The sequence below is a fragment of the Aulonocara sp. 'chitande type north' Nkhata Bay genome, linkage group LG17 (assembly GCF_057382095.1).
Source record: "Aulonocara sp. 'chitande type north' Nkhata Bay isolate Kocher_YH1m ecotype deep benthic linkage group LG17, A_spYH_male_GT1.1, whole genome shotgun sequence".
NCBI lineage: Eukaryota > Metazoa > Chordata > Actinopteri > Cichliformes > Cichlidae > Aulonocara > Aulonocara sp. 'chitande type north' Nkhata Bay.
In genome coordinates, this window is record NC_141360.1 from 10924103 (window position 1) to 10947238 (window position 23136).

A 23136-nucleotide genomic window follows, 5' to 3' on the forward strand; every position below is an offset into this window, starting at 1 on the left:
CAGAAGGTGATTACAAATTATTTGAAAAACATATAGCTAATGATTAACTACAGAGACTTAAAAAGATGCCTTAAATCTGAATAGATTCTTCGGTGGGTCAACACAAGTAAATCTAAAATTCACCCGGAGTCAGAAATCTTTTAAATAGTAGAAACTGGTGCTGCAGCTGACTGTGTAAAATAAAAATGAATAAAAGATTCTGTCATGGGTGTTGTTTAATCCAAAATTACACCAATTACTTTGCTTTTTCTTATATTTATCGACCCCCTGTGTATTCCTTAGAAGCAGTTTGCACTACTATGCAGTCATTATTCACACACCTTGTCTCACTTGGGGGCATTTCTCAGCCAGATATGGCTAGCTAGTCCAACTGTCCACTGGCAGGAGTGTTTAGCTAAGCTCTGTTGTCGGACACTACATGCTTTTTCTCATCTGAGCCTGAGTCTTCATCATAGATTGATGCATTGTACCATTAACCCTCCAGTAAGGTTTTTTTATTTGTACAGTTTAGGAGTTTATGTAGCACTTCCCTGTGGTCACTCCGGCAACCAAACTGACCTGTTGGGAACAGTTCTGCCCTCTGTTCCTCTTTCACCTCTTGTCCCAATGTGCTGCTCCAGTAGGGGAGGAGTAAACCAATGATGATCTCAGGCTGTGTTTCTCAGCCTCCCCTGGCACTGTCACCTGAACACAATGCACCACCTCCTCTGTAGCTGACCCACAAACCGCATACTCCTACTGCTTGACTAGCGAAGGCAAAGGGCCATTCCAACCTGATCTGAAAAAAGCAGCAGTGGTCCTCTGGAACAAGCCAAAGTTGGCCCCTCGCTGCCACCAGAAGGCTCAGCGCCTCTCCAAATAGAAGTAGCAGCCGCATATAAAAATATTGGAGAGCTCAAATGCAAACTTCTGTAGTTTTGAAAGACATGTAACACTTTTCACATGGAAGACTAACAACAAAATTCAGTTTTAAAATCTTATGCTCTTTTATTCACTTCTGATTGTAATGTTTTTAAAATCTAAAGCCCTGCAAGCACTAGCCCACATAGAGATGAGGATAACTACCTATGGAGAGGTCATCAATGCAACCATCATCAAAGTTCTTGAAAAGGTATGCCTATATAAAATTATATCTCATTTAAAATAAGTTTGCTTTGTGGATTCTTTAAACTTACTTTGAATAATAAGAAAGTGAGATAAACATTTAGATGTTTAGTCTTTGTGTTTTCTCTCTGTTTAGTTTTTTAGGAACCAGATCATGAATGGAACAGCCCACAGTCTCTCTGTGACAAACATTCAACGAAAGAGAGTTGGCCCATAAAAGCTCCACGTGGACAGAAGTCAAAAGTGTCTGAATGAAGACAACAATTCAAGGATGTCTTTGTTTTAACATAATGTGAAGCAGCAGTATGCCTCAGCTGTTTTATCAAATCTTGAAACAAGACAGTTGTAGACACCGGCTGTTTCCACAAGCCATCAGATTTACAAGTCAAGACAGTAATTTCTGAATGAAAAGAAATAACAAACAGTTTTGTAATTACAGACTTTTGGTTGTATTTTACATAAATGTGAGAACTGGAAATGTGCTTTGATCTGTCAGAGATTTGTAAGAGGCGTTTTTTTTTTTTTCAGTTCTCCAGCTTGAGAAGCAGAGGTCCCTCTGACAACCCTGGTAACCAGAAAACGTTAAAGTTGGCTTCTTGCGTCCTCCTCCTTTCTATATTGAAAATGAGTAAAATTACAGTGAGTGAAGCATGCCAAGTGAACGAATACTGAACCTCAAAATGGGAAAATCAATTGTCTGTTAGGTATTACTGTTATTGTGACTGATTCTGTTATACTCAAGGTCACCTTTCCAGTTCATTGGCAAGAAAGAATTTGAAATCACCCCTTGTTTGCTGAAGGTTGTGTATTTTTACTTTAAAGTATAAATAAAATTTGGAGGAAGTCCAAAACATTGTGTGTGCAGAAGAAGTCTCAGGAAGCGTCTCTTGCTATTGAAATGTCAGGTAGATATTAACTATAAGTCTCATGGGACCACCACTCTACCTACTGAGCTATCCCTGCCCCCAAAACTAAATACCAAACGAAATTTGTTTCTAAATATTTTTGCACTTTGTGGTGTAATATATACTGTATAATATAATGTATAATGCACTTTTGTATAACAATTCTGGGATTATAGTAGCAACATTCACTAAAAATGTCCTCTTCAACATGTCATTTGGGACACTGTGGCCAGCCCACCTGGGCCCGACTGGGCAAGCCTCACATGTGCTTTTATTTGAGCCACCAAGTGGCTACTTTCGGCTACTTTCTTTTTCACATGGGATCACACCACAGTTGATGTGGTGACACCAAATGCCCTTCTTCACACAACCCACGATAGATTTATGTTTTATGGGGCGATCGTGGCTCAAGAGATGGGAGTTTGCCTTGTAATCGGAAGGTTGCCGGTTCGAGCCCCGGCTTGGACAGTCTCGGTCGTTGTGTCCTTGGGCAAGACACTTCACCCGTTGCCTACTGGTGGTGGTCAGAGGGCCCGGTGGCACCAGTGTCCGGCAGCCTCGCCTCTGTCAGTGCGCCCCAGGGTGGCTGTGGCTACAATGTAGCTGCCATCACCAGTGTGTAACTGTGTGTGGAGTCATGTGTGGAGGTATTTCACCTCCACAAACACCCAAGACATGGTTTGCGATACATGTGGCAAGACAGTGAGGTGTTGTGGCAACACCACTAACCTCGTCAAAAACCTCAGAGTAAGTCATATCACAGAATATGACGAGCGTATGTTGAGGCGAACTGAAGAGGAGGAGAGGGACAGGTGCTGCTAGGGGGAGAGAGACGTCTCTTGCAGAGTCCTTCAGTGCGGCAGGCAACATGCTTCAAGGTGAAAAGCAGGATGACCAGAATAAAAGGTGAGCTACATTTTATGAAAAACTGGTTTGCCAACTTCTGTGACGATTTCCAGTAAGTCATACTATGACATGGCTCACATGGCTCACAACTCACATGGCTGAAAGCACTGTACTTCCCTCTTGACCTCGGAAAGTTGCTTTTATATCCACTGTGTTGTTTGTGTGTGCTGTTTTTCTACAATTGTTAAACAATAAAAAGAAAGTGCAAGCTACACCTGTTGAAAACAAATGAATGGCAAGTACTGAGCAAATATATATAAATATCTTTTTGAAAACCCAATGTATTTCAGTTAATTCCACAGGAAGGAAAATAAGTTCATACTGAGCAGTTAACCATCAGGGTGCAATCAAGGATCTGGCTATTTGTTCTATTATGATGATTTGTAGTTCCTTTGAAGCTTTAAAGTGTTAGTCCTTACATACTGCATCAGTATTGTCATAACTCAGTCACTCAGATTTGGAGATTGGCAAAGCTGAAGAGAATTTCACAGCAAATCTATAGTAGAATATTAAAAAAAGAATACTTCAGTTCTCAAGCACTTCCAATATTAACTTGAAGTAAAACTAATTTCATCTATGCTTCCCCTGTTACTACACTTAACATACTTTTAATGAGGAAAAGCTCTCAGTATATGTACCAGTACTCCTATCATGCAATTAAACATTTAGTGACATTTACTCATTTTGAACTTTGTGGAGCATTTTTACTATTTAACTTGACCTGCATTATATAAAGATGTAAGTTTCAGTGCACATACCTTTGGTTTGTGGTTTTTCAGGTCATGTGACACTCTTTAATATTGGAGGGAGGAGCAAATCATGTCATCTAAGTAAAGTGTGCAGACACAGAAAACAAACAGTCAGAGTCTGAGACAATCTGGGAGTAGTGAGTAGTAGCAGAGTTCATCATGGATAAAAGAATACTTTGCTGGATATGTCTGCTGGCATATTTTCAGACATCTTTGGCACAAAGTAAGTGTTTATTGCAAGTTATAGCATTGTTTGTACTTTTTATATTAGACAGCTTTAGAGTGATTCAACAACAACAAATGTAGTACAATACTAAAACAAAATGATAATAGCACAGACTCCACAAAATATTAATAATCAGCTTTTTTTAAACTGTAGTACTGTGAGCAAAATTTTGGTTACCTCCAAGAACATACATCCTGGGATCACCGGAATGCACAAACTCCTGGAGAATGAAGACTTCAGTGATCCCATGTAACAATATGACTAGAGCATCCAAGGTGCTCTAGTCATATTGTTACAATTTAATAAACACAAATAAGTTGGGGAATTTGTGTTTATTAAATTGTAACAATATGACTAGAGCACCTTGGATGAGTAGGTTTAATGACAGTTTATTAAACTGTAACATTGGATTGGGTGTATGATATATGTAATGATATGGCATATAAAACCCATTTTCAGTTCATGTTTTTTATAAATCAAATTTTCTGTCTACAGATGGCTTCTTTGAAACTAAGTGAAGTTGAATATTTTCATGCTCTGCTGACCACACAGCACATATTCAAGATAAAGCTTAACATGTTCAATAAAGCTTACCTTAAGTTAGTGCTTCTAAGCTTATACAGTGGGTCAAAAAAGTATTTAGTCAGCCACCGATTGTGCAAGTTCCCCCACCTAAAATGATGACAGAAGTCAGTAATTTGCACTCTCAACTGTGAGAGACAGAATGTGAAAAAAAAATCCATGAATCCACATGGTAGGATTTGTAAAGAATTTATTGGTAAATCAGGGTGGAAAATAAGTATTTGGTCAATAACAAAAATACAACTCAATACTTTGTAACATAACCTTTGTTGGCAATAACAGAGGTCAAACGTTTACTATAGGTCTTTACCAGGTTTGCACACACAGTAGCTGGTATTTTGGCCCATTCCTCCATGCAGATCTTCTCGAGAGCAGTGATGTTTTGGGGCTGTCGCCGAGCAACACGGACTTTCAACTCCCGCCACAGATTTTCTATGGGGTTGAGGTCTGGAGACTGGCTAGGCCACTCCAGGACTTTCAAATGCTTCTTACGGAGCCACTCCTTTGTTGCCCGGGCGGTGTGTTTTGGATCATTGTCATGTTGGAAGAGGGTGCATGGGAGTTTGCCCAACCAGTCTACATGTGTTTTGTGGACTTGGAGAAGGCATTCGACCGTGTCCCTCGGGGTGTCCTGTGGGAGGTGTTGCGGGAATATGGGGTGTCTGGCCCATTGCTACGGGCCATTCGATCCCTATACAACCGTTGCAAGAGCTTGGTTCGCATTGCCGGCAATAAGTCGGACTCGTTCCCGGTGGGTGATGGGCTTCGCCAGGGCTGCCCTTTGTCTCCGGTTCTGTTCATAATTTTTATGGACAGGATTTCTAGGCGCAGCCAAGTGGCGGAGGGCTTTCGCTTTGGTGGCCTCAGAATCTCATCTCTGATTTTTGCAGATGATGTGGTTCTGTTGGCTTCATCGGGTGAAGGCCTCCAGCTCGCACTGGAACGGTTCGCAGCCGAGTGTGAAGCAGCGGGAATGAGGATCAGCACCTCCAAATCTGAGGCCATGGTTCTCAGCCGGAAAAGGGTGGAGTGCCCACTCTGGGTCGGGGATGAGTTCCTGCCCCAAGTGGAGGAGTTCAAGTATCTCGGGGTCTTGTTCGCGAGTGATGGGAGAAGGGAGCCGGAGATCGACAGACGGATTGGGGCTGCAGCTGCAGTAATGCGGACGCTGCACCGGTCCGTCGTGGTGAAGAGGGAGCTGAGTGTAAAAGCGAAGCTCTCAATTTACCGGTCGATCTACGTCCCTACCCTCACCTATGGCCACGAGCTGTGGGTAGTGACTGAAAGAACGAGATTGCGGATACAAGTGGCAGAAATGAGCTTCCTCCGAAGGGTGGCTGGCCTCTCCCTTAGAGATAGGGTGAGAGGTTCGGCCATCCGGGAGGGGCTCAGAGTAGAGCAGCTGCTGCTCCACATCGAAAGGAGCCAGCTGAGGTGGTTCGGGCATCTGACAAGGATGCCCCCTGGGCGCCTCCTGGGTGAGGTGTTCCAGGCATGTCCCACCGGGAGGAGGCCCCGGGGCAGACCCAGGACACGCTGGAGAGATTATATCTCTCGGCTGGCCTGGGAACGCCTTGGTATTCCCCCGGACAAGATGGAGGAGGTGGCTGGGGAGAGGGAGGTCTGGGCCTCTTTGCTTAGGCTGCTGCCCCCGCGACCCGGCCCCGGACAAAGCGGAAGAAGATGGATGGATGGTCATGTTGGAAGACCCAGCCTCATTTCATCTTCAAAGTTCTCACTGATGGAAGGAGGTTTTGGCTCAAAATCTCACGATACATGGCCCCATTCATTCTGTCCTTAACACGGATCAGTCATCCTGTCCCCTTGGCAGAAAAACAGCCCCATAGCATGATGTTTCCACCCCCATGCTTCACAGTAGGTATGGTGTTCTTGGGATGCAACTCAGTATTCTTCTTCCTCCAAACACGACAAGTTGAGTTTATACCAAAAAGTTCTACTTTGGTTTCATCTGACCACATGACATTCTCCCAATCCTCTGCTGTATCATCCATGTGCTCTCTGGCAAACTTCAGACGGGCCTGGACATGCACTGGATTCAGCAGCGGAACACGTCTGGCACTGCGGGATTTGATTCCCTGCCGTTGTAGTGTGTTACTGATGGTGACCTTTGTTACTTTGGTCCCAGCTCTCTGCAGGTCATTCACCAGGTCCCCCCGTGTGGTTCTGGGATCTTTGCTCACCGTTCTCATGATCATTTTGACCCCACGGGATGAGATCTTGCGTGGAGCCCCAGATCGAGGGAGATTATCAGTGGTCTTGTATGTCTTCCATTTTCTGATGATTGCTCCCACAGTTGATTTTTTCACACCAAGCTGCTTGCCTATTGTAGATTCACTCTTCCCAGTCTGGTGCAGGTCTACAATACTTTTCCTGGTGTCCTTCGAAAGCTCTTTGGTCTTGGCCATGGCGGAGTTTGGAGTCCGACTGTTTGAGGCTGTGGACAGGTGTCTTTTATACAGATGATGAGTTCAAACAGGTGCCATTCATACAGGTAACGAGTGGGGGACAGAAAAGCTTCTTACAGAAGACGTTACAGGTCTGTGAGAGCCAGAGATTTTCCTTGTTTGAGGTGACCAAATACTTATTTTCCACCCTGATTTACGAATAAATTCTTTACAAATCCTACCATGTGGATTCATGGATTTTTTTTTCACATTCTGTCTCTCACAGTTGAAGTGTACCTCTGGTGCAAATTACTGACCTCTGTCATCATTTTAGGTGGGGGAACTTGCACAATCGGTGGCTGACTAAATACTTTTTTGCCCCACTGTACTTGAAACTCCTGTCAATATCAAATGATTGCATGGAATGACTTTGAGTTGCTACTAAGATTAGTAGACAGATTATTTTCTGTCGAGTTATTTGGAGAGGGGCCAGCAGTCTGTGGCTGTTACTGAAATTATGAATGAAAGTTTCATCGTGTTAAGTCATTCTAATCTGCGCTTAACTCACTGTCTTTAAGCAACCACAACTGCAGCACCAACCACAACAACTACAACTGCAGCACCAGCAACCATAACTGCAGCGCCAACCACTACAACTGCACCAACAACCACTACAACTGCAACGCTAACCGCAACTGCAGCACCAACCACACCTGCGTCACCAACAACCACTGCAGCACCAACAACCACTACAACTGCAGCACCAGCAACTATAACTGCAGCGCCAACCACTACAACTGCACCAACAACCACTACAACTGCAACGCTAACCGCAACTGCAGCACCAACCACACCTGCGTCACCAACAACCACTGCAGCACCAACAACCACTACAACTGCAGCACCAGCAACCATAACTGCAGCACCAACCACTACAACTGCACCAACAACCACTACAACTGCAACGCTAACCGCAACTGCAGCACCAACCACACCTGCATCACCAACAACCACTGCAGCACCAACAACCACTACAACTGCAGCACCAGCAACCATAACTGCAGCGCCATTCACTACAACTGCACCACCAACAACAACCACTACAGCTGCAGCACCGGCAACCATAACTGCAACAGTAACCACAACTACTGCACCAACAACCACAACACTAACCACCACTACAACTGCAGCACCAACCACCACTACAACTATAACACCAACCACAACTGCAGCACCGGCAACCACAACTGCAGCACCAACGAATACAACTACAGCAACAACCACAACTGCACTACCAACCACCACTACAACTACAGCACCAACCAACACAACTACAACACCAACCATAACTGCAGCACAAACCACTACAACTACAGCACCAACAACCACAACTGCAGCGCCAACTACTACAACTACAACTAAAACTGCAGCACAAAGCACCACAACCCCTACAGAAGGGTCAACCACCATTCAAAGTATGTGATTTAAATTAAAAGTACTTAATGTGTGCAACAGTTTCTCTTCCTACCTTCTGTTGTCCTTCCAGCATTCACACTCTAATACTAGGGTGGGAAACTCCAGGCCTCAAGGGTTGAAGTCCTGCAGGTTTTAGATCTCACCCTGGGTCAACACACTGGAATCAAATGATTAGTTCATTACCAGGCCACTGCAGAATTTCAAGACATGGTGAGGAGGTAATTTAGCCATTTAAATTAGCTGCGGTGGTTCTAAAACCCGCAGGACACCAGCACTTGAGGCCTGGAGTTCCCCCACCCAGGGTTGGACTGGGACAAAAAAACGGCCTAAGCATTTTGACTAGAGACCAGCCCACAAAGTACTATAGGAAAAGCCATAAAGCCTCAAATGCTGTTGTGACTCCTGGTTTCATCTAAAAATCTAAAAATGTTATAGTGTAATTGTTTCAGTATTGAGGGAAATGTGCCTTATAGCAATAATCAAATGCATTTTATGATGTATAATTACTTTACACTTACCAATTATACTTTTATAATTCTTTTTTTCAGTTCCAACAGGCCCACAAGCACTTGCACATCTAAAGATAAAGATGACTACATACGGGCAGGTTAGCAATGCAACCATCATTGCCCTTCTTGAACAGGTATAGCTATATCTTAAAGTTTGCTTCGTACATTCTTGACTTATCAGTAATTTCACACACACAAATCATGTGTTAAAAATTCAAATGTTTAATCTCTGTGTTTTCTTTCCATTTAGTTTAACACCAAGGTCCTGAATGGAATACCCCACATTCTCTCTGTGACAAACATTAAAAAAGTTGGAGCATAAAAATTGAATGTGGACACAAGTCAAAAATAAAAATATAAAGGCAAGAATTTAACAGTGAGTTAGTAGATTTGTTTCAACATGATCCGGAGCGGCAGTTTGCCTCAGTCGCTTCATCATATCCTGAATGATTAGTACGTTGGTGTGAGAAGGAGACATCAGCTGTGCTGCAGTGGTCGACAGCCAGATGGGCTTGGATTGCTCTGTGAATGTATGAAACCTAAACCTGGGTGAAAGCAGATCATATTTAAATATCAATCCCCTTACATGATCATTTCTGAAATTAAATCAAACTGCAGAAACACAATGCTGTAGTTCCCATGAATTACAAATGCGCTTTTGGTTTATCATCTTGAAAAGTACAATAGGCATCTCAAACCAGGCAGCTGGCTAATAATGTCAATACTTACTCACTCTGACAAAATGGTGACTAGGAAATCAAATAATTTATATGCTTTGAAACAAAAAAAATATTTTATTTATTGGTTACGTGTTTTAGTAATATCACTTTTGAGTCATTTAAAAGTACAGATCCGGAAAAGCATTAATTGTACTGCACACACAGCTAGGCCTCTGAGAAAGTGGGTGACACTCAGTGGGTGAGAATTCCACAGGTGTTAACTTACTGCTCACCGTGTCAATAGATTTTAATTAAATTTCCGTAACAGATTCTTGTTAACTCGGCTTTTCCACATGGAAAACAAGGAAAATTATTACTGTTGGTGCATAAATACTGCACCCTAATGAAGAAAATAAATCAGTTTTCAGATATTACTGACCAACAACACACTTTTTCCCCCTTTGTGGTATTAGAATCAAATCTGTTTTTCAGAATTTGTTTTTGTATGTCTGCTGATTTGTACTGTACTTTAAACTGTGACTAAATTTTACAAACTTGTCACTCCTGCTACTAAAGTCTCATATACACAGAAATGTATCTGATTCTGATTATTCTGAATAAAGAGATATAACCATTTGTAATGGCCATTCTTTGTATCATTTATTCTTTCAGAATTCTTTTTAAATGAAACTTTATTCAACTTGTGAATTTAAAGCAGATTTATACCCATATACAGAATATCAAGAACAACAGCTGTTAGAAAATACAAGAGAAAGTGAAAACATAGATTGCTATTCAATGTTAAATGTGCTCTTCGTAAGTGCCATTTTAATAATTAATGAAAGAAAACACACACCTTATCTGCATCAACAAATAAACTCAACATGGATCCATCAACTCTGACTTGGCCCTGCCAAAAACATCTAAGACCTTGTGTGTTGAGTACCATTCCTTCCCGTTCTTTTAAAATACATGATTCTACTTATCAAAAAATGCGCACAGGTTCTATTATAAACACTACACGGTTTAAAACCATCAGACTGAGGTCTTTACAAAATACAAACACTGGTCTAATCTACAGCATCGTGTCACCAGCACCAAAGTGCACACAGAGCAAATTGCGTCCTTTTAGTCATGTTGTTAACATCACACAGAAACGTTTAATCTCCAGTGAGAGGGAATTCTCTTCATAATCTCATCATCACTTCTCTTCAGTTGTCCTCTCCGTCTCGCAGCACCTTGTGCACAGCTCTGTTTAACAGGGCCAGCAGGTCCACAGCCCCAGCCACTCCCCTTGGCAGGTAGAGCTCCAGAGAAGAGGAGGCGGCATGAGGCAGGCGCAAATCTTGCATGCTGGCATCCTGAGAGGGGGGGAAAAAAAAAAAAAAGGAATAGTGAGGGAAATGTGACAAAGATTCATCTCTTGACAAAGGAAAAGGAGCTATATTTTATCACCTTGGATAGTTGATGCTGGTGGTGATTCTTGTGAATTTGAATCACAATTAAAGGCAGGATTTTAAGGATTTTTATGTTAAACACCAACCTGAGAGTAAAAACACAGAGAAATGAATCTGGGGAAGCCAAGAGGAGGCAAACGGTCAGCTCCTGTGATGAAGGTGAGGAGGTCTTCAAAGGAAAACTCTGCCTTGCCGTCTGATTGTGCAAACAGAGACATATTTTATCTAACCTGAAACACTAGAAGCATCTTTATTCTTTCCACCACACCCTCCAACCTTACCACGCACTAAAGTGAGGATTGTTTCCCAGTGTCCAGCTGTGGCCTCCTCATCTGCCCTCAGTTGGGCATCTGAAGTGCTAAAGCTGATGGTAAAAAGCTGCTTGAACTCTTCCAGACTCAGAGGCTGCTGCGGTGCACTCGTCATAACTGGGGCAAAAATTTCCCAGTGGGACTGAACCATGTCCCACAGCCCACCACAGCTATTTAGCCCCTCAGTAAACTGGGAGATCATTTTAGTCACCCTGAAGGACAACAAGTGGATTAAATTTAACTTTTGTATTTAGAAAGGGCAACATTTGCATGTAGCTCAAGTTGAAACTGTCGACACCATGTGTATGACGTATGCTTCTGTGTGTGCACTACCTGTCATAGATGTAGTGTTTTACCAGGCGACTATAAATGGCTGGCATTTCATCAGAGTTGGCTGAACAGATCTCAGGGATCCCACAGCGTGACACCCAGTCGCACAGACTGGGAGACAGCAGCTTTACATCAGTACAACTATGTAGCTGTGAGAGCAGAGGAACATCATTTGTGTGCGGCACACAGAAGGCAATTATGTACACAGGACTGAGGGTTTAATACAGAGAAGAGTTTAAAGGTGAGGGGGGAAAAACTGCCATACAAACAGTTCATCATTCTACAGCTGAAGGCAGAAACAAGATGATGTTATTCAGCACTGTAATTATGCTACAGTCACATTAGGAAACCACTACAATTGCCATGGTATATGCAGTGATCTCACAATCTCATCGAAATGGTTACTTAAGACAGGGACCAGGTCTGTGACCTGTGTTCAAAGGGACTATCACACATCAGGAGGGTGATTGAATGGCAGTAAGATGCAGTCTGCTATCAGACTGTATTGAATAGGGTCATTTGGCAGTTACAAAGTCTTTTGTCATCCGTTGCTTTCTCTACTACACAGAAACTCACAGTTCCCAGTTATTTTTAGTGTCCAAGCAGAACCTCACAAATATGAAAAAGAAATTCCTTCACAAGTTGTTGCACAACCAACTTCTGGGCAACCAGTGGGTTGGTGCAGCTATGAGGTTACCATCCTATTTTTACTCCAGTGTGACCGATCCATCAATAAAATAACTGGTTTATATTAAGATCATCGTTATCCAAACTAACCATGTATAATAACACAGGTACAGCAGTATATCAAGTTTTTAAATATGTTACAATTAGAGTTGTGAGTTTTCTTCTTGTGTGCTACCTCTTTCAGTTGGATTTGGACTTCGGTATCAATAATGTCCCGCCAGTTGAAGTCTTCTAATGTTATACTGTGGCAACACATCACCTGTGACAGTAAAATAAGCCATACAGACAAAGATTGTGCTGGTAATACCTGACACAGCTACAGGGCATCAGAAAAAGTAATCTAATATCACATTCGCAAAGAATAGGCAATACTGTATGACAAATTCTTGTAGTGCCTACACTAGCACACATTCAGTTAAGGACTCTACCTGATACAATGCAGGGTGAAGGCAACAAAGTCCAGGCCCACCCTGAGCCAGCGACCAGCCAATGAGAACCCCAGCTTCATAGTACTTCCTCTCCTCAAGAGCTGTGAAGTTGCAGGTCATGAACAGACTTCCTGGAAGACCCTCAAACACACAGCTGTGCTGCAGCTCCAGCAGCATCAGCCTGCATGAGAAGAAATGTAGACATGAATTAACAAATGACACCTTTATGCTTTGGTGTTTTGGCAGAAACCTCTTTCAGAAGAACTGAACATTTCTCTCAGAATGGTGGAGCACCAAAACAAAACAAAACGAAAACGAAACCTAGATGCCATTATTATGTCATTCATCAAAGAAAAAAAGAAAAATCAGCTGCTACCTTTCCATTTTGTATTGCTGTAAATACCATCTGTTCACATATTTGGGGTTTTGGACGGTTGATCAAACAACACAATCAGTTTTATTACCACACCGTCTTCTGGGATCCTGAACTATCATGATGAGCATTTGACACAATTTTCACATTGTTTACTGCAGCCCCAAAATGTATAGAATATGATCCTATTATAGACTACATGCTACCATGTGGAAATCTTTTTGTGAGCCAGTTTTCCAATTACAAAAAAAAGTGAATATTAAATCTTGATGAAATTCATACAGTCATGTTGGATCAGAGTTTGAATAAATTAGCTTCAGTATAGAAAACCATACAACTTATTTTATGCCTGAAGCCATCAGCTCCAGCAATAATTTCAGGGAAATGATGAGGACCTGAAAAACTCCCTGACAGGGGCCTCGTGGCTGTCGGGCTCTTCTCCACTGAAGGAGATAACAGGCGTCGCCCTGAAGCAGAAGTCGGGCCTCCTCACCACCTCCAGAGCGCCGTGGAGTAGATCTGTCCGCCTCACCTGGATGTGAGTTTTCAATCCTGGATCTACGTTCTCCTGTCTGAACGCTCTCAGGATGGTGTCCAGGTCAACAGTGGACTGCGCACAAAAGATGCAAGTTTAACAGGAGACAAAGATGATGATGATAATAATAATAATAATAATAATAATAATAATAATAATAATAAAACAAACTGAATTTAGGATTGACTTTTTTTATCTTTTATCCTCCAAACTCACCTTCTTTGTATCCCTGCAGATGCTAGGCTTGATTATTAGCTCACTTTTACCATCTTGGCAGCTGTCTGTGCTGCTCCCCCCCCCCAAAAAAAAAAAACAAAACCACACAAATTCAGATAATGCAGCTATTTAGTTTGTCACTAATCATTTCTAAATGTGTATTCACAGGAAATGTTTTCTTGCCTTTTTACCACAAGTGTCTCACTTGCTGACCCTTCAGATTCTGTCTGTAAGGAGAAGAGAACTTTATAAACTACAGACAAAATGGAGGCAGACTGAGCAAAGCTAAAGCAGATTGGAGAAATAAACGAAATAATTAAAGATCCCGTGTTCCCCGGTTCACAGGAACAAGGCGTCCAGGGGTCCATGAGCCATTTTAAACACTTGCTGTCGTTTCTGTTTTTTCACAGAAGCCAAATTATCTTTAAACTGAATCTTAACACACAAAGTTGTCTTTATGGCTTTTGAAATATAAAAATGTATCAGATCCAAGTCCTACTTTTATAATGATCACATCAGGGTATTAGTAATGAAGCAGCAGTAGTTACCTCTGAGTAGTCGTGGTGGCTCAGGATATATAAAGCACCATGTTCAGAGATCCTGAGGACCTGCTCTCCAGTCCAGCCCTCTGAAGGGGTGTCAGGGACAAACAGCACTCTGGAGCTCTGCACACACTGGAAACAACCACCACATTCAGCAATGTTCTGTGTACTAAAATGAACAGACTTTAAGACACCTCAGGCAGAACACATCTCACACCCACCTGCAGATATGTAAATGAAAACTTTTGTCCTGCCTGTTTTACAAAGTGCCCCTGAAAGAGCATCGCCAGTCGACCCTTCACCTGAGTGGCTGACCAGCTGCGGTCAATGGTGATGCGAGCAGTCATCATCATGGCTTCCAGAGCTGCTTGGTCTTTATTCTTTGGAACTATTTGTCTGGAAGAACAGAAAATAACATTTACTTCACTGAAAAATGTTATGAACAGTAGAGTAGATTCAAACAGAGCTATGTAAACACCTTTTATTGCCACAATCATCACTTTAGAAACAGTGGGAGCTACTCAAACATTCACTGACCTAAAATGGCATTTTGAATAAGATTTTATGGTATTCTTTCCTACATAAACACTCACCTGTCCAGCTGTGACATAGAGTGTCCTCTGGGTAAACAGACCACGTCTTTAACCACCAGGCTTTTCTTCTGAGGAATCAGTCTCTTCCATTTGAGATGACCAGCTTTGTTAGAATATGGCTGAAATACACAGAATAAACCCTCAGTGTTACATGTTGGATTCACGAACAGGAGAATATCCTAAAGTTATAATGGGGCAAAACTGTGCAGGAAATGGGAAATATGGTTTCCATTTTGGCAGAAAATAAAGTTTGAAAAAACTGATTGAACTTTGATTAAAAAGCTTAAATCGTTGATGATAAATAATGTGCTGGAGACTGAAGTCAACATTTTTCTGACACTGTGGAAGAAAGATGAACAGATTCATCAATATTAAGGTCAAGCCTACAATAAAAATATAAAGTAGTAGTAGTAATGTAGAAAGAAAAAGTTAATTCCAGTAGGGGAACTGGACCACTGCACCATATAGTTATATACTGTTTGCACTGCTCTCACTGTTTGTATGCAGCATCCCTGCTCTAGAGTCCAGGCTGCAAATCAAATGCCTGAGTCGGTGATATGTTATGAAGAGTCATGACATATCAGTAATGAATAAAGGATTCCCTGACTTTACCATTGCTGGATGACTCTTTGACTTTCTGATAGAAGGAATCACCTACAGGAAGGAAAAACAAGAAGGGTGAATAAAAACAAGAAATGTGAACTTAAAAAAAGGAATACAAATAAGATGAACATTGTAGAGAAGCAATAAAGTAAAGTAAAAACCCATTCCTGGAGGTCCTGACCAGCTATTTAGCATGGGATGTCTTTTTTTCTACTACAAATTTCTTACTTTCTTACCAAGTGGTTTATAACTTCTGCCTTATTACTAACCTCCAGCTCTATCTCTACTTCTTGTTTGCAGACCACAGCAGAGCAGTGAGGTTCTTCCTGGTCTGGGGAATCTGTTTCAGCCTGGTGTCTGGGTTGAGTTTGGACCTGCTGCTCAGGGGCTTCCTCGGAGTTGGAGAACAGAGGACTCGCCATGTATCGCTGTGTACAAGAGGAGGACAAGGAGCTGGCTTGTTATGTATGAGCACACGAATGATGCAACAAAAGAATATGTGAGTCCGCATCATTAACCATCAGGCAGCAAAACACCATTGTTGTTTTGAATACATGAGTTGTAGTTTCAACATTGTGGATCCACTACAACATCAGAACAATTCTACTCACTGCAATGATGAGAGCTGATTAATCACAGTGTTTTGAAATTATGGCTTTGGCTCTGGTTCAGTTGTCCTTTTGCTTGATTGAACAGTTTCAGTGATGTATCTGAAGCAACACTGATTGTTGGAATAACAACAATCAGTGATATTAGATCATGTTGTGGCTTGTAGTCTAACTTGGTGCTTTTTGCTTGACAGGTTTGACAGCAGATTGTTATTTAGCTGTACCAACAGAATTTCATCAATTTTATATCAGAAATTCTTGAGAGAGTAGTAGTAAAGCTAATCATCTACAGAGAAATGACTTATCTGAAGAGTTTCGGTCAGGTTTCAGAGCTCAGAGTACAGAAACAGCCTAAGCAATGGTTACAAATGGTGGCCTCTGACAGTGGCCTCATCTCTGTGCTTGTCCGGCTAGAACAGATTGATACTGTTGACCATAAGATTTTATTACACCAATGAGAACATGCAGTGGGTATTAAAGGTACTGCACTGCAGTGGAATCATATCTTTCTAACAAACTCAAATTTGTTCATTCCATTTACATTATACATGTTTCCTTTAGGCCAGAGGGCCACTTGCGTCTCACGTCATCCCTATATCGGCGTAAAGAAATATAATGCAGTTTGGCTCTTTAAGTTTTTGTTTTTTTTGTTCAAGAGGATTTCTTTGTTGTTGAATGCAACATTAAAATAAGTTCTTTAAAAAGCAAAGAAATTATTTAATGATGGCAAACGTGTCGAGTGATTGTCTGTGTTAGTTCAGTGAGAGTTATTCGCAAAGAAAACAATTTTCACCTGCAGTCAATAACTAATGTCTGCATTATTATTTTGATAGATTCAAACAAAGTTATAGCAGAAGTGCTGCCATGTGTCTGGCCAGAAAGACAGTACCAATTTGTTTATTTGGCAGTTCAATGAAAGTCTTCAGTTTGTTAAGAGTGAGAAGAAAAAATGTGCGTTTACGTGATTGATGATGATTGTTGTCTTCCCATTCATTTACCATTCATTTTCTCTGTTGTACCATTATAGGGTCTACCTTACAATATAAAAAGTGTCTAGGGGCGACTGTTGTTATGATTTTGCACTGTATAAATAAAATTGAAGATGTCTTGTTGATGCTAGAGGTGAGAAAGCATATGGGCTACAGGAGCAAAAGTCCACACCAGGTGCCACTCTTATCAGCTAAGACCAGGAAACTGAGGCCACAATTTCCATGGTCTCAGAAAGATTCATGAACAGAAGATTGGAAAAATGTATGTATGTATGTATGTATGTATGTATGTATGTATGTATGTATGTATGTATGCATGCATGCATGCATGCATGTAGTAGGAGACATCTTCTAACACATTTGGTGCACTTGGTAACAACTGAGAAAATGCCACCAACTGGGATGTGGTAGAACAAGAGAGTGTAGCTGACAAATCTGCAGCAATTATGTTGTTGAAAAATGCCATGAAAGCAGTTCTAAATTGAAAAAGGGTTTCCATCCCAGTACCAGCAAGGTGCAAGTGAAAGTAAAGTCTGAATGGAAACACAGAACAATATCTATACATCTACAGTTCTACATACAAAGTAAAACCAAACAGGTTTGGTGAGTATTTAAAGCAATACCTCTCTGTACTGTCTAGAAGTAGGACATCAACCCTTTAAGGTGTATTTATATGTTAGTTCTGAGGTTAGTCAAAAGATATTGGATCTGATTATGATATACCACCACTCTGCTCATCATGAGCTTCAAAAAGTTTCCTGATGGGGTCAGCACTATTTATAAATCACACATAATGTCTTGCAGTGAAGTATTTAAAAAGACACACCTGGTGAACGCTGTATTCCTCCTCTTCCTCCTGTGTTATCAAGACCTTACAGGGCTCCTTGGAAGAAAACACTTTCATTTCAATGTTTTCTTTAATGACCAGTGACACTGGTTTCTTCCCACACGCCATCCTTCCTAAAATGACACCGTTTACGGTATCTAACCTTTGCTTGTTCTTTATTTTGTCCTTATTCTTATTACCTCTTTTTTGCAGGCTTCTTGTGACTCAAAGCTGATTTCATGCTAATTAAGTGTTCTCTTGCTTAGCTGAGAGGGAACCACCAAACATCTAAACAGGTGAAGTTTCATTACCTCAAGCTGCAACCTATCAGTCTAAAGCTGTAGTTGGCTCACAGTTGTGTTCTCAGGCTGTGATTGGTTGTGTGGATAATCTAGAAGCTGATATTTGTGGGAGTTCTGTTCAAAAACAGCGTGACCTTTGAAAGGACGGTTTGTGTATAGGAAATGAATTACTGCTGTACCACGTGTGAAACAAAATAAAAAATGAAATGAAAAAAAGCTCTGCCTGATTCAAAAGTAGCTTTAGAAGTACAACATGTGGCCCAATCAATGCAACTTTGTCTCTGTAGAGCTTGAAGGAGACTTGTCCTCAAGTTATAGTCACTGTCATGAGAAAAGGTCACTAATCATGCTATCCTAAGAATTTCTTTCATCATAAGGCTGATTATTAAAATACTGCTCTTAAAGCTATCATACCATTATTAACAAAAACATTCATTTACCTTATTAAAATACGGACTGCAAGAAGAAAGTCTGTAACACATTATTTCAGAATCCATATTTATTTCTCCTTCTTTAAAATTTTTATTCAGGCTTAATTTTCATTCACTTCAACTTTCCTGTTAAAAGTACTGCAAAAATTAATTGTTACAACATGTAAGTTTACAAGGAAGACATTTCAGGACCTTTGATTTGAAACAGTGTAAAATAACAGCTAAAAAATGGTAAAGAAATGACTTAGGCTTAAGCGTGAGCTTTGGTAGCAGGTACTAGGAAACAATGATTCCATATCTAATTATGTTTATTCATTTCACTGAGACTGTGGCGAATAATAAAACCCCACACTGAACAGTCTTTAATCAGCAGGATCAAAAACTGAATATTTACCATTTAATATCCTTCATCGGGTTCAAATGGATCCAATGAAATGTCACATGGATAAATCAAGTTAGTATCTTTGTGTATTTCTTGAAACTTAAATCAGGAAATTTGTTTTCACATGGAAAGACCTGGTGTTGGATGCTTTCACCAACACCACCTTCTTTACGCTTTCCCCCTGATTCCTTCAATAATGTTTCACAGGGTCAGAAAGTCATAGCTCAGGGTCCTCTTGGTGGCACCCAAGTGTCCATCAACAGTCTGGTTCCCTACTCCCTGCAGGGTCTTGAACAGGGACCTGTGGCAGCTCAAAAGGAGAATGGACCTTAGCTGTAGAAATATTGGTATGGCATTCATCTCCAGGTTTTTTCCAGCCTTACAAATGCACTTGAAGGGAATCTGTCATTCTTGACTGACCTCAAGCCCTTAAATTCTGCATGGTATGATAAACTAAGTTCTTCTCCAACAAGGAGACCATGTCAGAGGCTCTGGGCTGCATTATCTTTGCAGTACAGAAACTGTGATTTGGATTTGCTATATCCACTCCAGTCATTGCATCTGAAAGTACAAGGGATAAGGCTCTGTTCAGACAGTGACTTTCTCACTGGCTTGGTGACACAATAAAACAAGAGTATGAAGCAGCACGTGTGCCTGCCCCCCAGGGGAAATCTGTGCAGTGGCATCCCAGACAACATTTTACATATTCACTAGGTTCTACTGTCTTAATGTGGCCTTTGGGTCCATGCTGTGATCAAGTGTTCTGCCATTAGCATTTCTTCCTATTGACACTGCTTTGTCCCATCATCACCTTTCAATTCTAAGGTTTTACATATAAAAATATAATAAAAATTGTCTGGTCTTTTTTTTTTTTTTTTTTTAAACAATTGGGTAGATATAACCTCAGGTGAACAACATATGAAATAATGTGCTGTCATTATTTAAGAAAAGCTAAGCCAAATGCAGAAGGTGTAAGTGAATCGCTAAAAACACCTTACTGCTGCCATAGGAATTAAAAAGGAAAGCAGCAGCCAGGTGCTTCTATTCAAATGCTTTTGGTTAACCGACTAATTTTCTAACTATTTAAAGTCCATGCTTGTGTAGTGAGATTCATTAGTGGAAAGACTTGCTAGTCCTCTCTGGAGGAGATCATCATTAGACTCAACCAGCTAAACATGTTAAATGTTTATTTTATTTTGCATTTTTGTTAAATAAACAATTAAACAGTGGAATCTGTTGTGTGCAATTTTACACCTGAGGTTATATTTAAATAATTTTAGAAGCTGCTAAAGACCAGATTATTTTTAAAAACCATGTTCTGATATTAAAAGAAAAAAAAACATCTGACAGAGGGGGTTTTCTTTTAACTATGACTGCAAGCTATCCACTTTGTTTACTGCCACTTGCAATCAGGAGAGAAGGGAAGAGAAATTATGATGGTGGTCCTGTGTTTCCTGATAATGGTGATTCGCGGCAGTCACTCCAAATGTCTTGGACAAGATTCTGAGAAGCCGGGTGTGAGCTACGACTTGGTATTTCTAATGTTACCTTTGTTTATCACATTATCTAACTTCCAAGAAGTCTTGTGCATTTCCTTTTCACTGTCATGGAATGCATACTGCTCCATGCACCATCGTTTTCCCTGAGATGACTGGAGGCTGATGTGTGTCACAAGTTTGTCCCAAAAAATTGATTCTGTTCATCTGGACGTAGCATTTTCAGTCGGAGAAACGTTTCGTAACTTTTCCAAGTTCTTCAGTCTCAGTTAACTGCAGGTTTTTCTTATAAACAGTACATTTGCATAATGACTGAAACTAGCACCACTGAATGAACTCACAGCTGTGAGGTCAGTTCCCTTGATGCAAATTGTCATGACCATTGAGCAACAACTACTGATCAATGGCCATGAGTACAATTCACAGAGAGTTGGGGAATGGCTGCAATCACAGCCTTGTAAGATGGCAAAAGATGGACCCTTTGGCCCCCTCCTCGATTGCCAGAGATGGTCTTTCCCTTTTCACATAAATGGCCTCCTTGACTCCCCATTCAAACCAGCGTTCCTCCCTGTCCAGGATGTGTACATCCTCATCATGGAAAGAGTGTCCACTGGCCTGTAGGTGTAAATAGATTGCAGAGTCCTGGCCTGACGAGGTAGCTCTTCTGTGTTGTGCCATCCGCTTCGCCAGAGGTTGTTTGGTTTCCCTGATGTATAAATCCTGGCAAAGACACGGTGTTTAGAAAAAATGTGTCTCAACTGCTCTGATACTCCTGATACATACAGGATCACTACAGGTCTTCGCTTAGTCAGCGGTTGTCCTTCTCTCCTGGATCGGCTGGAGCTTTCTTTAGGTGCCTTTCCAGCTTTGACAAATGTCCAGATGGGATAACCACATTTACTCAGGACTTTCTTGATGCGATGTTCTTCTGCCTCCCGAACCGTTGTGTCCGATCTGTATGCGTAGGTTTACAGTACACGTCAGCTTTTAGATGTCCCCCATTACTGATGGAAATCTCACAGTCTAAGAAGGCTAACCTGCCACTTTTCATATCCTCCCTGGTGAATTTGATGTGTTGGTCCACCGAGTTAATGTGATCCGTGAAATGTGGTACGTCCTGAGATTTGACTTTCACACAGGTGTCATCCACATACCTGAACCAATGGCTTGGTGGTGTTCCAGGGTAGGATAGCAAGCCCTCTTTTCCACTTCTTCCATGTACAAATTGGACACGGTGGGTGAAACTGGGGAGCCCATGGCACACCCATGTTTCTGCCTGTAGAAATGACCCTTGAATGTGAAGTAGGTGGAATGAAGACACAGTTCCAAAAGCAAACACACTTGGTCGATGCTGAGAGTGGTCTTGTTGCTGAGGTTGGGGTCATCCTGTAATCTCTTAAGGACTACCTCCAACGCTTCTGTGACTGGGATGCAAGTGAAGAGAGATGTAACATCGTACAAGACCACGGTTTCATCTGCCTCCATAATGACATCTCTCACTTTCTCAACAAAATCCAGGGTGTTCTGGATGCAGTGTTCAGAGCTGCCTACCGAGGGGTTGAGGATCGAAGACCTCCTATCCCAGTGTTCCCTCAGTGGTGCTGGTTTCAGCCATTCTGCAAAAGTACTGTTTATAAGATTGGGGAAACCTGCAGTCAGCTGAGACTGAAGAAATCACTTGGATGAGTGACGAAATGTTTCTCCCACTGAAAACACTACATCCAGATGAACAGAATCAACTTTTTGGGGGATTTACTTACCAGGGTTATGATAATAATAATAATGGATTGCTTTTCGGGGCCCTCAAAGCGCTTTACAATTCCACTAGTCATTCATTCTCACATTCACACACTGGTGGAGGCAAGCTACAGTTGTAGCCACAGCTGCCCTGGGGCAGAAGCGAGGCTGCCATATCGCGCCATCGGCCCCTCTGGCCATCAGGTGAAGGCCAGTAGGTGAAGTGTCTTGCCCAAGGACACAACGACCGAGACTGTTCGAGCCGGGGCTCGAACCGGCAACCTTCCGGACACAAGACGAACTGTAACCGATAACGATCGCCCCGGGTTATGAGGAATCAGCTGTGTGAAGACAGATTCCTCATAACCCTCACTTGACTGCATTCCTCTGCTCAACATTTCCTCTTCCTTAACCTCCTAGGACCTGGTGTCCACATATGTGGACATCACATTTTGGGACGTCTAGACCAAAATACTTAATTTTTAAAAAAAAAAATTCTACAAGGGCCTGATATTCACTTACGAGGACATTATACTGCCACTGTTCTATCAAAATTTGATACAAATGTCCTCATATGTGGATCTCATTTTTCTCAAAAACAAAAATTAGGTGTAAAAAAAAAAAAAAAAATCTGGTAATTCTTTGTTTTTACATTCTTTAGGTCCCAATCAACCCAAATAGCAAAGAAAAATTAAAAATGCATGCAATGAAGGAGTTCGGGTCTTAGTTGTTGATTTACACGATGAAATATTCAAATAAGTTTTAAAAG

The 23136-nt window shown here is 41.4% G+C and overlaps 2 protein-coding genes across 3 annotated transcripts; one reads left to right on the forward strand and one right to left on the reverse strand.

The window, feature by feature from the left end:
- The first annotated feature begins 3784 nt into the window (after positions 1 to 3784).
- On the forward strand, positions 3785 to 10095 carry LOC147309674 (uncharacterized). The gene is made up of 4 exons (XM_086269754.1): positions 3785 to 3887; positions 7456 to 8352; positions 8902 to 8996; positions 9113 to 10095. Exons 1-2 carry the CDS (start codon positions 3850 to 3852, stop codon positions 8297 to 8299), a joined length of 882 nt encoding a protein of 293 aa, XP_086125880.1. The 5' UTR covers positions 3785 to 3849; the 3' UTR covers positions 8300 to 8352; positions 8902 to 8996; positions 9113 to 10095.
- A 100-nt stretch (positions 10096 to 10195) lies between these two features.
- On the reverse strand, positions 10196 to 18364 carry LOC147309675 (uncharacterized). 2 transcript variants are annotated; one of them, XM_086269753.1, is made up of 15 exons: positions 18020 to 18363; positions 15866 to 16024; positions 15606 to 15647; positions 14994 to 15112; positions 14622 to 14796; positions 14407 to 14532; positions 14042 to 14085; positions 13859 to 13928; positions 13503 to 13717; positions 12735 to 12915; positions 12482 to 12565; positions 11623 to 11768; positions 11260 to 11501; positions 11065 to 11174; positions 10196 to 10882 (listed from the first exon to the last, which is right to left on the reverse strand). In XM_086269753.1, exons 1-15 carry the CDS (start codon positions 18146 to 18148, stop codon positions 10733 to 10735), a joined length of 1992 nt encoding a protein of 663 aa, XP_086125879.1. In that variant the 5' UTR covers positions 18149 to 18363; the 3' UTR covers positions 10196 to 10732. The 2 variants fall into 2 exon arrangements, 1 of the variants encoding a protein (XP_086125879.1); XR_015125807.1 differs by lacking the exon at positions 11065 to 11174 and adding an exon at positions 10977 to 11064 and having other exon boundaries at positions 10744 to 10882; positions 18020 to 18364.
- Between the last annotated feature and the right edge of the window lie 4772 nt (positions 18365 to 23136).